The following is a 17,179-nucleotide window of genomic DNA, read 5'->3' on the forward strand; positions in this document are numbered from 1 at the left end:
GGTGGGTAGCCAGGAATACTGCCAAACATCCCACAGTGTACTGGTCAGAATTACCTGGCCCAAAATTTCAATAGAGCCAAGGTTGAGAGAGCTTGACATGTGTAGATAGATGGGAAATAACATAAAATAGTATAGAATGGTGGCAGCAGGGTGAAAGGTACATGGGAATTCTCTGTAAGTCTGAAATTATTTCAAAACTTTTCCGTTTTATTTATTTGTTTTAATTTCTATTTATTGATTTTTAGAGAGAGAGAGAGAGAAAGAGGGAGGGAGAGAGACATTGGTTTGTTGTTCCACTTATTTGTCTTTATTGGTAGATTCTTGTATGTGCCCTGACCAGGGATTGAACCCACAACCTAGGTGTTATCAGGAGGACACTAACCAACTGAGTTACCCAGCCAGGGAAATGTTGCTTTTTTTAAGTTTTAAATGTGTAAAGTAGTCCATTTTGGTTTGTATCCACTGACCTGCAGCCTAATGTAGAAAATGTCTTGTCCCTTGTTGGGCATGTAAGTTTGGCCGAGTCCGTCATTGTCCATGACCTCTGGGGTCACAGTCCTCAGGGGAAGCGAGTGAAGTCAGCAGAGGTCCCAAGTGCCCACACGCTGCATGACTGTATTTGCTTGCTCTACCGTGAGAGTGCACACCCCTCACGTCAAGGCCATATTTAGACAGAGAACAAACGTTCTGCTTAGACTCCTCTTTAGAACCAGCATTTGGAAGCTGTTGATGAAGAACCCACCCCTCCCCACCCAACCCCTGTTTAGCTGTGTTTCCTCTCCAAGCTGCATTATAATCATATATACTGCTCACAAAAATTAGGGGATATTTCAAAATGAATATGAAGCGATAAAATATTCCCCAATTTTTGTGAGCAGTATATATCAAGGAATTGTTCTTAGGTCTTCCTCTTGAATTTGTACCATTTCTTCCGATGATGTCATGAGCTCCTCTGCGTTAGGAGCCTCTGGCTAAGAAGAGTTCAGGCTCTGGAGACACACTGCTCGTTCTACCTCTTAGTAGTTGCATGAGCTTAGTCATATTATGGAACCTGTTTGTGCCTCAGTTTTCTCAACTGTTAAATGGGGAGAAAAATAGTGCACCTGGAATAAAGAAATTAATACATGTCAGTTGGTACAACATGGCACATATTAAGACCTTAATAAAAGTTACTATTTACTCATTTATTCAATCATTCATCTATATTATTAGAGTTATTGTTTTCCTCCCACACAGTGTTTCCTCATCTGTGTTAGGAAGATGTAACTGATGTGTTCCGCCCATCCCCGTGCTTCCGGCAGCCCTGTCTGATCCTTGCTGCTTCTGTTTCATTGAATCAACCCCAATGCTTATTGGGAATCATCATGCTCAGTGGCAGGCAGTGGTTGGAACTGTTTAATCATTTATGTCTCTGTCCCTTCCCCATCCCGTCTCACTCTATCCTACCCAACCCTCTTATTCCCGTCATTGGGTATTTCCAAGGAGCCACACATTGTACTGAAGGATTTTTATCTCAGTTGCTTCTCAGAAGAGCCCTGTGTGACAGAGGCCGTTATTCACTCATTGTTCAATGAAGGAAACTGAAGCTTGGAGAGGTGAACAGACTTGACCACGGCTGCAGAATTAACAAGTAGGATGTGTTCCACCACTCTCCCAGTAATGATGTGCTTCTAGTAGGGAGAACACACTCTATAGGTGGGCCAAAGCCCAAAGAGTCGATGCCATCCTTATTTTAAGTCCTTTCAAATCACAGGTGCTAGGAGAGACCCGCCCAGATTTAGCATTTTTCATGTGGTAGGCAGGGGCTGTGCTAGGTTCTGGGGACATAAAAATGGAAGAGTTGGTTAGTGACCTCAATTTGTTTAGTGTCTCAGTTACCTTTTACTGTATAACGAAACACCCCCAAACAGTGATTTATTGTTTCTTATGATTCTGCGAATTGTATGGACTCATGAGACAGTTCTTCTACTCCACATGATATTGTTCAAAGTCACTGATGTGGCTGGGTTTAGCTGAGAGTTTGCCTTGGGGTCCAAGATGGCCTCACTAACGTGGCTCACAGTTGGTGCTGGCTATTGGTCGGGGTGGGGGGAGGCGGGGACACTCTGTTTTCCTTCATGTGGCCTCTCACACTCCAGGACCTTTCACCATGCGACCTCTCAGGTAGGATGGCCTGGACTTCTTTATGTGGTCGTTGACGTCCAAGAGAGTAAAAACGGGAGCTGCATGGCCTCTTTAAGGCCTAGTTATAGAGGTCATACAGCACCACTTCTGCTGCATCCTGTGGCCCAGAGCGAGTTACAGGGCCAGCTCAAGAGGTGAGGGAAGGGACTCTTCCTCTTGATGTGGGAAACAGGAGCATGGGATGGGAGGGACCGTTCTAGCCATCTTTGAAAACTCTGCTACAATCCATCCATCTAACTCTTGAGCCTGAAAACCAGGGTTGTAGAGCAGGAAGGTTCCTTGACCATCATCTGTTCACCCCCCAGCCCCCAGTTTTACAGTTGCAGAAACTGAGACCTGGGAAGCCAAGCCTGCTAGCACGGGCCAGCACAGTCATGGAGGAGCCGGCCTAGAACCTGGGCTCACCTGGCTGATGTGTCAGGCTGTGCTTGGCTTTCCTTGCAGCAGAGGACGTCTCTGCTAAGTTTCTCCCTGACTCAGGGCTGTCCCTGTTCATTTTGGAGACACAGGGTACAGAAGAAGGAAGAGAACTGCTTTTTCCTTCTTTAATATCTGTCCCTGGTACCTGCCTCCTTATTTTTGTACTGGGCACCAGGGTCTTTAATTAATGCTTTTGGCCTCACTGACCAACCTTGGCCAGGCATGCCTTCCTCATCATTGCCTTGTCTATACATTCAGAACATGAAATGATGCTGGGTTCTTCCACGAGCATAAACAGTGGCTGCCCAAACCACACCAGATATTATAAAACGAAACCCAACACATTTATGTAATACTTTGAGTAGTTTATTATACTACAGTACATTTTTTTAAAAATCCAAAATGTGTTGCTTGTTTTGAAATGGAGCAGGTGAGCCGTAAATTATTAATTTCTCTCAGAATAGCCACTAACCTGAAAGTAATTAAGAGGTTCCGTTTTCCCAGATCGTTATGATGCTGTTTTGAATATTTCTGGCCTCCTGAGTAAAGGGCAGATGTTTATTTTGCATTAAAGACTAAGTTTGTTATCAAATACAAGTTCTCGGATTTCCCCTGACCCCTCACGGGGCTGTCTGACTCTTACTGAGGGTTAAGGTAAGTGAGGACTGCAATTCTTAGACTTAGGACTCCTTGCAGACCATAGATGTCCAAAGAAGAGCTGCTAGAGACACTCTCTAGGAAAAATATTCCCTTGATTCCTGCTGTATTGAGCAGATAATAGATTGCATAAAACTATTTTTTAATCTTAATAACATTTACCATTTTATAAGTTAAATAAATAATATTTATCATTAAAATTTAGAAAAGGCATTAAGCACACAAAGTATATAATAAAGAACACTCAGCCCCGGCTGGTCAGCTCAGTTGGTTAGATCATCATTCCCACATGCAGCCCAAGGGGGTGGGTTCAGTCTCTAGTCAGGGCACAAGCAGGGATCAACCAGTGAATGCATGGATGGGTGGAACAACAGAGCGATGTTTCTCTCTCTCTCTCTCTCTCTCTTTCCCCCACCTTCCTCTCTCTCTCTAAAAAACAATAAAAATAAATAAATAATTTTTTCCCCCTTTTTTGTACTTTTCTGAAGCTGGAAACGGGGAGACAGTCAGACAGACTCCTGCATGCACCCGACCGGGATCCACCCGGCACGCCCACCAGGGGCGACGCTCTGCCCCTCCGGGGCGTCGCTCTGCCGCGACCAGAGCCACTCTAGCGCCTGGGGCAGAGGCCAAGGAGCCATCCCCAGAGCCCGGGCCATCTTTGCTCCAATGGAGCCTTGGCTGCAGGAGGGGAAGAGAGAGACAGAGAGGAAGGAGGGGGTGGGGGTGGAGAAGCAAATGGGCGCTTCTCCTATGTGCCCTGGCCGGGAATCGAACCCGGGTCTCCCGCACGCCAGGCCGACGCTCTACCGCTGAGCCAACCGACCAGGGCAATAATTTTAAGTAAATAAAAATAAAATAAAGATCACCCATAATCCCACCTTGTAGTCAAAACCACCGTTAACATTCCAGTGTAGGTAGGTTCTTTCCATCAGAGAGACAGATACCGAGAGAAACAGAGAGACAGGAACATCAATCTGTTCCTGCATGTGCCCTGACTGGGTTGTTGAACCAACAACTTTTATATATCGATGGCACTCTACCAACTGAGCTACCAGGCCAGGGTAAGAGATACGTCCTTCTTTTTTAAAAAGGAGATCATACTGTAAAATAATTTTGCAACCAGATTTTTTGGTTTTGTTTTGTTTTGGCTAAGTGTGGCAAAATCATTTTTCATGTTGCTAAATATCCTTCTACTATGCAGGGAAGTAAATCTCTCTTGTTCCGACAGGGCAGTGATATTGAATCGCTGGTCAGGTGTTTGGAAAACGTCCTGGGTTGCACCTCCCTAGGTGAGTAAGTTTCTTCATTCCAAAATATAGTGACTCTTACTGACTCTGGTGGACCTTCTGAGGAATAGAAAGCTTAGGGGGAATCTTATCAATGTTTCAGTCCAACCTCCTAATTTTGTAGATGAGGAGACTGAGGCTAAGAGATGCTGAATGTCTGGCCCATGGACCCAGGAATCTCAAAGAAGAATTGTTTATTATTATGGTAGTGACCCTCAGTCTCCAAGAATAAAAGGTATAGCTCACAAAAATGAGGGGATCAGGGAACGTGCAGAGATACTCCAGTACTTTCAGCCTTTTGTATTTTCACCAATGAAATAAAAGTTGGCTTTGCATTCATTTGCATAATTGAACAACTTTCTTTGACTTGTTGTTTGCTTTTCTGATGTTCTTGTTTAATAAAAAATTAAATGTTACTTTTTTTAATCACTTCATATTCATTTTGAAATATCCCCTAATTTTTGTGAGCAGATAATTGAAATTCGGTGGTTTATTGTGATCAGATGGTGGTTTAGCAGTGCCTAGTATCAGGTTTTGCAAATTTCCTTGAAGGGACATCTGTCTACCTCACTCCTCCTATAGAAACAGGTTGCATTCAGTCAAGCCAAAAGGACCATTGCACTGAGGGTCAGTTAGTTATTGAAAGAGATTTAGTCTGAAAAACAAAGCTGAAATTTCTTTAGCATTGTCAGCCTCTATATATGAGATTGCTGTGCTCCAAGAATAAAACCTCGTTCTTTTTTTTTTTTTTTTTTAATTTAGTGAGAGGAGAGAAGGCAGAGATAGACTCCCACGTGCACCCCAACTGGGATCTACCTGGCAAGCCCACTAGGGGGCGATGCTTTGCCCATCTGGGGCCCCTGCTCCACTACAAGTAGAGCCATTTCTTAGTGCCAGAGGCAGAGGCCATGGAGCCATTCTCAGCACCTGGGGTAACTTGCTTCAATTGAGCCATGGCTTCAGGAGGGGAAGAGAGAGAGACACACACACACACACACACAGAGAGAGAGAGAGAGAGAGAGAGAGAGAGAGAGAGAGAGAGAGAGAGAGAGAAGTGAGAAGGGAAGGAATGGAGAAGCAGATGGGCACCTCGCCTCTGTGCCCTGACCAGGAATCGAACCTGGGACATCCACATGCCGGGCCAACACTCTACCACTGAGCCAACCAGCCAGAGCCAAAACCTTATTTCTTAGTTTCTTCTTTTTTAAATCCAAAAGGCCACCTGTGATAATGTCTTGCACTGAATGAAAATTTGTCATTTGTCATCTATGGCGTACCACTGTGAACACACCTGATCTGGTCTCATCTTGAAAGCTAAGCAGGGTCAGGCCTGATTAGTACTTGGAAGGGACATAAATTGTCACTTAAAATTTTTTTAATTGTCTGACCAAAAGCCATCTCTTCAAAGGGCATAGCAGGCATAAAGATGAAATTTTCAGGCGTGTAAGCATTTACCACTATTTTATTAGGATCTTTAGGCACAATTCATAGCCTTTTTCTAACTTATTCCCCATCTCTGTGCACAAAGCCTCAGTTATAACACAGCCCTCTGCATTTTTCTCCCGACCGTACCCTGTGATCGATTGCACAGCAGTAAACACTTAGTAGGCACGTTTGACTCCCAAGAATGGACTTGAAGACTAGAGAGGCCTTCCTTTGGCCAAGTCACTTTCCCCCAGACCTCAGTTAGATGACATCAGTAATTTTCAAAGTGGGTTCCTTGGGGACCTCTAGGAGCGGGAAAGGGGAGGTGCATGATCTTCGCGAGGACAGCCGCGCGGATGCACTGCTCACCTCTGTCTCTCCGGAGTCTAGCACGGTGTCTGGGGCGGAAGAGGCGTTTAACGGGTATTTCAAAAATTTAAGAGAGAGCTGCAGACACTGCTCCTCTACCAGCTTCAACCCAGATAGTTTCACTCTTACCTGTTTTTAAATTAGATTCCTACTTATAAGATTATGTCTTTAAAAAGATGGATTCTTGGCCCTGGCTGGTTGGCTCAGTGGTAGAGCATTGGCCTGGCGTGCAAGGGGTCCCGGGCTCGATCCCCGGCCAGGGCACACAGGAGAAGCGCCCATCTGCTTCTCCACCCCTCCCCCTCTCCTTCCTCTCTGTCTCTCTCTTCCCCTCCCGCAGCCGAGGCTCCATTGGAGCAAAGATGGCCCGGGCGCTGGGGATGGCTCCTTGGCCTCTGCCCCAGGCGCTAGAGTGGCTCTGGTCGCGACAGAGCGACACCCCGGAGGGGCAGAGCATCGCCCCCTGGTGGGCAGAGCGACGCCCCCTGGTGGGCGTGCCGGGTGGATCCCGGTCGGGCGCATGCGGGAGTCTGGCTGGCTGTCTCTCCCCGTTTCAAGCTTTGGAAAAATACAAAAAAAAAAAAAAAAAAAAAAGATGGATTCTATTGCCAAAAAATAAAAAGTAACACTGGATTGAAATCTGATATTTAATTCCCTTCTGGGTTGTATGATTTTATAAAAAATGAGCATTAGAAACATAGAATAAAAGTACATGTTTATCTCTCCCAGAGCGCCACATAATGACAGAAAAAGCATAAGTGATATAAACCCACAGGCACAGCTGTTAGTGAATTTGAGAGGATAGAAAGCAGATGAATGAGTGGAAAGTGAGTTAGAAAACAAGAAGGTGAAAGTTTAGTACCTAAGGCAGGCCTGGCCAGCATACAGCCCATGGGCCGGATCCGGCCTGTGTAATGAGTTTATGCGGCCCGCGATTAAATTTTTAATATTCTCCGCTACTTTAAAATCTCAGCTACTCAGAAGTGGAAGCGTCTTTGATTATTGGAAATCGAGATATTTAAGAAGATAGTGATACACGGAAAAGAATTCCATGTGTGACTAATCTAGGGTTAACTTCCAATAATTGGTCGAATGGATTCGCGATACTTCTTTATTTTTTTTAAAAAAAATCCATTATAAAGATTTACAACTTTTGTTCTTGTCTGTACTTGATATGAACTGTTGATGTTTAGCAGTGATGTGAAACCCACATTCTTTTAGGTGGAGTTTGCCAGTGCGCACCCAAGGTCAAACAATTCATTATTTTTGTGGTCAAGTGTGCTGAATCAAGTGGCATTGTAGCATAGACAATAGCTGCAGTTGATAACTGAAAATGTGTCCAGGCTGTTTGTAAAACAAAATAATTATTTTATTTGCAATATAACCCCTTCAAGCTCATTCTACTAATTAAATATTGTTTTGATTGATTGTGATACAGTTTGGATATTTATATGGTATGTAATTATATTTTTATTAAAATATATTTTTATTAAAATATATTTTTATTAAAATAATATTGTATATTAAAATTTTTTTCACTCACATTTATTCATAAACAAATTACATAATAAAATTTTGTTTACTTAAACGAATCATTTTTGTATTTAACATTTTTTTATTTTATTTTATTTTTGTATTTTTCTGGAGCTGGAAACGGGGAGAGACAGTCAGACAGACTCCCGCATGCGCCCCACCGGGATCCACCCTGCACGCCCACCAGGGGCCATGCTCTGCCCACCAGGGGGCGATGCTCTGCCCCTCCTGGGCGTCGCTCTGCCGTGACCAGAGCCACTCTAGCGCCTGGGGCAGAGGCCAAGGAGCCATCCCCAGCGCCAGGCCATCTCTGCTCCAATGGAGCCTTGGCTACGGGAGGGGAAGAGAGAGACAGAGAGGAAGGAGGAGGGGGGCGGAGAAGCAAATGGGCGCTTCTCCTGTGTGCCCTGGCCGGGAATCGAACCTGGGTCCCCCGCACGCCAGGCCAACGCTCTACCGCTGAGCCAACCGGCCAGGGCCTGTATTTAACATTTTTTAATTTTAATATTTCGTCCAGCCTGTGAATAAAGTTTTCTTTCTAATCTGGCCTGGGGGCAAAAACTGTTGGCCACGCCTGACCGAAGGGGTGTGGAAAGGAAAAGAGGGGAGCGGTGATGGGGAATCATGCTCTAGAAATCCCTGTCTGGGACACTACTCACAACAGGACCCCCCACTACAAACTCCAGATGCTTCTCTATTATTGCTTAGAAGCTATGAAGGAATCTCCTCACAGAGTCCTACAGGGATTGAGATTGCTCGGGTAGCTAATATCTACTTTGCTGTAACGACATTTTGGGGAGATTGCCAGCTGTAATAATAGTTAGAGCTAATTAATTGCTGTTCTTAATGTATGTCAGAATGTTAACAGAATCCAAGGGACAGTTGAAACTTAAATGTGTCAGAGTGTAAGCCTTGTTACTTAAAAATGAAACCTCTGTGGATTGAGTTAGTCTTCATTCACATTCAACATCAGCCTGTGTATTTTATAGCCGTGAAAAAATCATTCAGTGGTTTGACCCCATGTTCAATCCAAGATTTAGTTCTATTTCCATTTAAAACAGGGACAGTGATATTCTCCCTTCTTACATCACTGGGTAATAGAGAGGATGAACAAGTTATCATTGTGTAGCTTCAACAGCTCCTGAATTAGAAGGTGCCCTTTGGAGTTCCAAGTTCAGATTAGTTTCCTCTATACATCAAGGTCATTTTAAAGCCTTTAGATCAGTGGTTCTTATACTTGAACATGCATCAGAATTATTTCTAGGGCTTTGAAAATGCACATCTAATGCAGGCCCAATTGTATTTCTAATAGTTTCCAAGCGATGGTGCTCTTCTGGGTCCAGACCCCACTTTGAGAACCAGGCCTCCAAAGTCCTTAAGCCCTGAAGTTCTTCTCGTGCACACCCTTCCCAATTTATAATCTAAACAAAACATTACTAAAGTGTAAAATTAAAATCTTGTTTCTTAAAATGATAGGGAGCTTGCCTATAAGCTAAAATGAAAATAGCTTCCTTCTAGTTTTCCCCCCTCTTTTTGTGGTGCCAGCAGTGTGTACTGGGCTCTCAGGTGCTGTAGAAAAGAGTTACTGAGCTTCCCGGGACCAATACTGTATTCCTGCCTCATCCTCAGTATCTGCATCAGACATTGAGGGAGGACTGGCAGGCACGAGGCATTGTACAATGTTCAGACCTGTTTGGAACATGGTCCCAGACACCAGGTAGGGTCCTAGACAGATGCAGTGAAATCTTTGTAACAATACCACCGAGCACCCACTAGGTGCTTTCTTCATACATGGTGGACATATTGTCCCAAATGAGGGCAACTGATTTCTGAAGCCCTAAATTCCTCCTGAAATTTCCCACAGGGTATGAGAAACAAAGTCAGTCATGAACAGGATATTCAGTGATCCCAGGTGGAATTAGGAGAGGGAAAGAGAAGGAATTGAAAAGAGAACAGGAAAGGACAGAAATGACGGCATGGAGGACAGCCAACAGTGTGGGCAGTGGCCATTTCACCAAGAGCAGATGCTGTAAAACTCGAGATTTCTGTGGCAGAAATGTGAATTCTGTCTCCACCACCCTTGTTCCCTACAAGTGTTTATCAAACACATATGATAAGCCAACTATTTCAGAGTGTTGAAGAAAACAAGACCTCTATCTTAATGAGTTCCCAGTTTAGTCAGGGAGCCCAGTAATTACAGGGCATTGCAATGAGGACAATACATACTGTGAATGAGGTAAGTGGTCCACTGGGGGCGCAGCCTAGGAAAGGCTTCAGAGGGGAGGGGAGGATTTGTAATATCCTGTGTCTGTGAGGGCGAGACAAAAGCCTATTCACTGTAGTGTTCTCAGAATCTAACATATACCCTGACACATAGTACTTTTTAAATTGTGATTTGAATGAAAAGATCAGCAGCGTTGCCAAGTGGTCAGGAGGAGGAAGTTTTCTTTGGAAAGCATCAAGCAGTGTGAAAGCTCAGGGGTATGAAATAACTGAGTATGTTCATAGAACTGTGAAGAAGTTTGCTGCTGGAATATAAGGTGTGAGGAAGGGATAAATAAGCAAACCTGGATACATAGGGCCAAGGCCATGGAGAATCTTGTGTGCCAGGTTAAGGAATTTGATCTTTCTCCTGTGAGTTAGAATACCACCGGTTTTTAAACACATCAGAAAAGCTTACCTTTAACAAACAATAAAGAGGATACCTTGAAAGAAACAAAAGGTGGGGGACTGGTTATGGGTTCCCACTACATAGGCAACAGATGCTGTTACTATAGTAACTGTCAGGCCCATCACTACTCAGGAAGGACAGAAGATGACCTCTGTCTTCCTTTTTGTTACACATAGAAAGGAAAATTCTGTCAACTTATTTCTTAGTAACCTGATTACGAACCAAGGAAGCATATAAAGCTTAATGTTTTTTTTGGGGGGGGGTTTGTTTGTTTGTTTTTTACTTTTAGGATTTTAACTGTATTTCTAGAGAGAATTCATCAGCAGAATGACAGAGTCCTTGGTGAACTATACTTATACAAAGGCTTGTTTTGTAGATCTAAACTGGATATTGTCACAGAAGTAATTAGAATAAAACAGATACTTCAACATGTCTCTGCTCATTAAGATTCCTTTACTGTGTTGATATTTGATCAGTTTGGCTTTTTGAAAATTGTTACCCCTCAATTCTTTCATTGAACTCTGGTAATAACTATTTAATCTCCACTAAACAATGTGACTGATAATAGACCAGAGAAAGCAACAGGGCTTCTGAATCCCTTAGACACTTCCTTTGCTTAAGCTCTTCAAACTCTAAGCCGTTAAGTGTAGGGATGACTGACAGCCATTTAACCTTTTGCTATTGTGTTTTCACCTTGACAGAAAAGAATTTCTCATAACAATTACAATGACTTCAACATAGTGTTTTATCTTTGGTAACTGACACATTGAAACCACTACTTTTGGAGGTGAGGAGGAATATTTTGGATCATAAACCACCTGGATTATTTTTATGTGAATGCACATATTTGTTTGCTACTGTTCCTCTGTTTATGCATTACAGAAGTTAAATAGTTCCTATAAGTTTTTTAAAACTTGAAAGGATGCTACAGATTCAGAATTAGTGACAATTTCATAGCACCTGTTACCTGTCGGATACCATGCCAGGCCCATTCATTTGGCAGGTGTGTGGTGATGGGAAGGGAACAGGGAAAAGGCTTTGTGTTATAAATAAATCCATAAAACAATATTAGTAGTCATTCTTAGTAGTAAACTCTTAAGAAAGGACATTCTGTATATTACCATTACCTAGAAAAAAGTTCCAGTAATCAACAATAAGCCAAATAGAGGAAAGAATCAGTGACATCAAAGACAGGCAACTAGAGATGTTACAAAGAGAAGAGGAGAGAGACTCATGAATTTAAAAAAAACTGAGAGAGCTCTACAAGAATTGTCTGACTCCATCAAATGAGCAATATAAGTATAATAGACATATCAGAAGAAGAAGAAAGAGAGAAGGGAATGGATAGCCTATTCAAACAAATAATTGAAGAGAAATTTCTAAGCCTGTGGAAAGAGTTAGAACCTCAAATCCAAGAAGCAAACAGAACAGAGTTACCGCAACCCAAACAGACTCACTGTAAGGCACATCATAATAAAATTGTCAAAAACCAATGACAAAGAAATAATCCTCAAGGTAGCTAAGGAAAAGAAGAACATAACATATAAAGGAGAGCTCATTGAGTTATCATCAGACTTCTCAGCAGAAACTTTACAAGCCAAGAGGTAGACCCAAAGTACTGAAAGAGAGGAATTACCAGCCAAGAATACTGTATTCATCAAAGTTATCCTTCAAATATGAAGGAGAAGTAAAAACTTTTACAGACATATAGAAGCTGAGGGAATTTATCACGATAAACCCCCACTGCAGCAAATATTCAAGGGGGTTATTCGATCAGTTACAAAGAACAAAACAAATCAAAACCTCAAGAAAGAGTTACATCAAGGTCAAAGTAAAAACAAGGATAATCTATGACAACAATAACATAAAAGGGGAGAGGATAAAGATCTGCAGTAGCAAAGAAGAACAGAGTGCAGAAGCACTCATAACACAGTGGACTCTTGTGCATATGAACATTCTTCTCTTAATAAGCAAATGGTAACCACACATAAAAAAATCCACTACTGAAATACACAGCTTAAGAAAAGAAGGAATGGGAGAGAACTATGGAATACCACCAAACAAAAACAACTGAGGGAAACAAAAAAAGAGAAGAACCAAACAAGATACAGAGCTACCAGAAAACAAAACATAAAATGGCTATAGGAAATCTTCAAGTGTCAATAATTACCCTAAATGTAAATGAATTGAATTCACCAATAAAGAGGCACAGAGGAGCAGATTGGATCAAAAAGCAAAACCCAACCATATGCTGTCTTCAAGAGACATATCTAAACTGCAAGGACAAAAGTAGATTTAAAGTGAAAGGTTGGAAAATGATTCTCCAAGCAAATAATATCCAAAGGAAAGCAGGGGTAGCCATACTCCTATTGGACAATGCTGGCTTCAGGACAACAAAGGTAACCAGAGACGAAGATGGACATTTCATAATGATAAAGGGGACATTGTATCAAAAAGACATAACATTTCTTAATATATATTGAACCAGGGAGCACCAAAATATATGACATCTACTAACTGATCTAAAATAGCAGACAAAAACACGATCATGGCCCTGGCCGGTTGGCTCAGTGGTAGAGCGTCAGACTGGCATGCAGGAGTCCCGGGTTCGATTCCCAGCCAGGGCACACAGGAGAAGCGCCCATCTGCTTCTCCACCCCTCCCCCTCTCCTTCCTCTCTGTCTCTCTCTTCCCCTCCCATAGCCAAGGCTCCATTGGAGCAAAGTTGGCTCAGGCACTGAGGATGGCTCTGTGGCCTCTGCCTCAGGTGCTAGAATGGTTCTGGTTGCAACAGAGCAATGCTCCAGATGGGCAGAGCATTGCCTCCTGGTGGACATACCGGGTGGATCCCAGTTGGGCGCATGTGGGAGTCTGTCTGACTGCCTCCTGGTTTCCAACTTCAGAAAAATACAAAAAAAAAAAACCCCCACAAAATCATACTTGAAGATTTCAACATACCACCGATGGCTTTAGATAGATCATCCAAACAGAAAATCAATAAAAAAATATCAGCCTTAAATGATGCTCTAGACCAAATGGACATAATAGACACTTACAGGACATTTTATCCCAAAACATCAGATTATACATTCTTCTCCAGTGTGCATGAAACATTCTCAAGGATAGACCATATGTTGGGCCACAAAACTAACATTAACAAATTTAGAAAGATTGAAATTATACCAAGCATATTTTCTGATCATAAAACTTTGAAATTAGAATGCCACTAAAAAATGAAGTAAGGAAACACACAAAAATACGTAAAATAAACAACGTATTTTTTAAAAAATTGATGGGTCAAAGAAGAAATGAAAGCAGAGATCAAAAGATATATACAGACCAATAAAAATGACAACATAACATATCAAAATTTCTGGGATGCAGCGAAAGCAGTAATAAGAGAGAAGTTTATATAATTACAGGTTTATATTTAAAACAAGAGAGATCCCAAGTAAACAACCAAACATCACACCTTAAGGAACTAGAAAAAGAAGAACAAAGGCAACCCAAGGTCAGCAGAAGAGAGGAAATAGTAAAAATTAGAGCAGAACTAAATGAAATAGAGAACAACAACAACAAAAACTATAGAAAAAACTAATACAACAGATAGCTGGTTCTTTGAAAAATCAATAAAATCAACAAATCACTGGCTAGACTCACTAAGAAAAAAAGAGGAAGGACTCATATAAACAAAATCCAAAATGAAAGAGGAGAAATTACCAAGGACATCATAGACATAGAAAGGATCATAGTAGAATATTATGAAAGATTATATGCCACCAAATTTAACAACCTAGAGGAAATGGATAAATTCCTACAACTATACAATCTTCCTAGACTGAGTCACAAGAAGTGAAAAACCTAAATAGACCTATAGGCAGGGAGGAAGTAGAAACAACTATCAAAAACCTCCCCCAAAACAAAAGTCCAGGACCAGATGGCTACACTAGTGAATTCTACCAAACATTCAAAGAAGATGTGGTACCTATCCTTCTCAGTCTTCCAAAAAATAGAAGAAGAAGCAATACTCCCCAACACATTTTATGAGGCCAACATAACCCTCATACCAAAACCTGGCAAAGACCCCCTCCACACACACACACAAAAACCCACTACAGACCAATATCTGTAATGAATATAGATGTAAAAATCTAAAACAAAATACTAACAAATTGAATAGAGCAACACATTAAATAATACATCACAATCAAGTGGGATTTATTCCAGGAGCGCAAGGATGGTTCAGCATATGAAAATCTATCAACATAATAAACCACATCAACAAAACAAAGAACAAAAGCCATATGATCCTAACAATAGACACAGAAAAGGTATTCAATAAGATACAAATCCCTTTGTTTAAAACACTCAATAAAATCAGAATAGAAGAAATGCACCTCAACATAATAAAGGCCATATATACAAACCATCAGCTAATATCATACTAAATGGTGAAAAAAATGAAGTCTTTTCCTCTAAAATCAGGAACTAGACAAGGCTGCCCACTCTCTCCACTCTTATTTAATATAGTTCTGGAAGTCTTAGCCAGAGAGGTCAGGCAAGAGAAAGAAATAAAAGGCATTCATATCAGGAAATAAGTAAAGGTATCACTTTTTGCAGATGACATGATCCTGTATAGAGAAAACACCAAAGACTCCACCAAAAAACTATTAGAAATAATAAACCAATACAGTAAAGTCACAGGATACAAAATCAATATACAAATGTCTATTGCTTTTCTATACATCAATGATGAAACTTAAGAGAATGAACTCAAAAACACAGTTTCTTTTACAATTGCAACAACAAAAAAATAAAGTACCTAGGAATAAAATTAACAAAGGATGTGACGGACCTACATACTGAAAACTACAAAACATTATTGAAAGAAATTGAAAAATATGCAGTGAAATAGAAAAATATTCCATGCTCATGGATTCAAAGAATCAACATAATATAAATGGCCATATTACCCAAAGCAATATAAAAATTTAATGCAATCCCTATTAAAATCCCAATGTCATTTTCTAAAGAAATAAAACAGAAAATTACCAGGTTTATATGGAACCATAAAAAACCCCAAATAGTCAAATCAATCCTGAGGAGAAAGAATGAAGCCATAGGTACCTGACTTCAAATTATACTATAGAGCCACGATAATCAAAATAGCATGGTATTGGCAGAAACAGACATACAGACCAATGGAACAGAATCAAGAGCCCAGAAATAAAACCACATTTATATGAATCATCTTCAACAAAGGTGCCAAAAGCACACAATGGAGAAAAGAGAGTCTCTTCAATAAATGGTGCTGGGGAAATTGGAAAGCCACATGCAAAAAAATAAAATAAAACTTGACTACAGTTTGTTCCCCTGCACAAAAATAATTCAAAATGGATCAAAGACCTAAATATAATATCTGAAATAATACATTACATAGAAGAAAACATAGGTACCAGGCTCATGGACCTTGGCTGTAGAGGATAATTTATGAATTTGACCCCAAAGGCAAGGGATGTAGAGGCAAAAATAAATGAATGGGACTATATGAAACTAAAAAGGTCTGCACAGCAAAAGAAATTGACAACAAAATAAATAGGCAGCCAACTAAATGAGAGATATTTTCAAACAGCAGCTCCCATAGGGGTTAATATCCAAAATATATAAAGAATTCACAAAGTTCAGCAACAAACAAGCAAACAATCCAATTAAAAAATGGGGAGAGGACTTAAACAGACATTTCTTCCAAGAGGACATACAAATGGCCAACAGATATATGAAAAGATGCTCATCTTCACTAGCTATTAGAGAAATACAAATCAAAACTACAATGAGATATCACCTTATACCTATCAGATTGGCTATTATCAACAAGACAGGTAATGACAAATATTGGAGAGGCGGTGAAGAAAAAGGAACCCTCCTCATTCACTACTGGTGAGAACGTAAAGTAGTACAACCATTATGGAAGAAAGGATGGTGGTTCCTCATATTAAGAACAGAACTACCATATGACCCAGCAATCCCTCTACTGGGTATCTACCCCCCAAACTTGAAAATGTTAGTACATAAAGACACATACACCTCCATGTTCATCACAGCGTTGTTCAAAGTGGCCAAGACATGGAAACAATCGCAGTGTCCCTCGACAGAGGATTGGATAAAGAAAATCTGGTACATGGAGTACTACTCAGCCACAAGAAATGATATAGTGACCTTTACAACAACATGGATGGATCTTGAGAACATTATAGTGAGTGAAATAAGTAAATCAGAAAAAGCTAAGAACTATATGATTTCACACATAGGTGGGATATAAAACTGAGACTCATGGACATAGATAAAAATGAAGTGGTTACCATGGGGAAGGGGATGGGGGAAGTGGTGGGGGGAAGGGTGTAAAGAGGGACAAATATAAGGTGATGGAAAATGATTTGACTTTGGGTGATGGGTATACAACATAATCAACCATTCAACTGATATAGAATTGTTTACCTGAAACCTATGTACTCTTATTGATCAATGTCACCATGTTAAAGTTAGTTTTCTAAATAAAATTTAAAAATTATATATATAAAAAAGATTTACGGTCACCGCTAGCTCTGAATCACGATGATTCTCTATCAGTAGG

The 17,179-nt window shown here is 41.0% G+C and overlaps 1 protein-coding gene across 5 annotated transcripts in view; it reads left to right on the plus strand.

The window, feature by feature from the left end:
- NEK11 (NIMA related kinase 11) overlaps positions 1–17,179 on the plus strand; it is a 290,594-nt gene that overhangs the window by 218,408 nt on the left and 55,007 nt on the right. For 4 of the 5 annotated variants that reach the window (XM_066351279.1, XM_066351278.1, XM_066351280.1 and 1 more), the window contains one exon: positions 4,493–4,553. The exons of the other annotated variant lie outside the window; for it this stretch is intronic. In XM_066351279.1, coding sequence (XP_066207376.1) covers positions 4,493–4,553 — 61 coding nt within the window. The remainder of the gene's footprint in view (positions 1–4,492; positions 4,554–17,179) is intronic. 5 annotated transcript variants of the gene reach the window in all.

Source organism: Saccopteryx leptura, chromosome 10 (assembly GCF_036850995.1).
Source record: "Saccopteryx leptura isolate mSacLep1 chromosome 10, mSacLep1_pri_phased_curated, whole genome shotgun sequence".
Taxonomy (NCBI): Eukaryota; Metazoa; Chordata; class Mammalia; order Chiroptera; family Emballonuridae; genus Saccopteryx; species Saccopteryx leptura.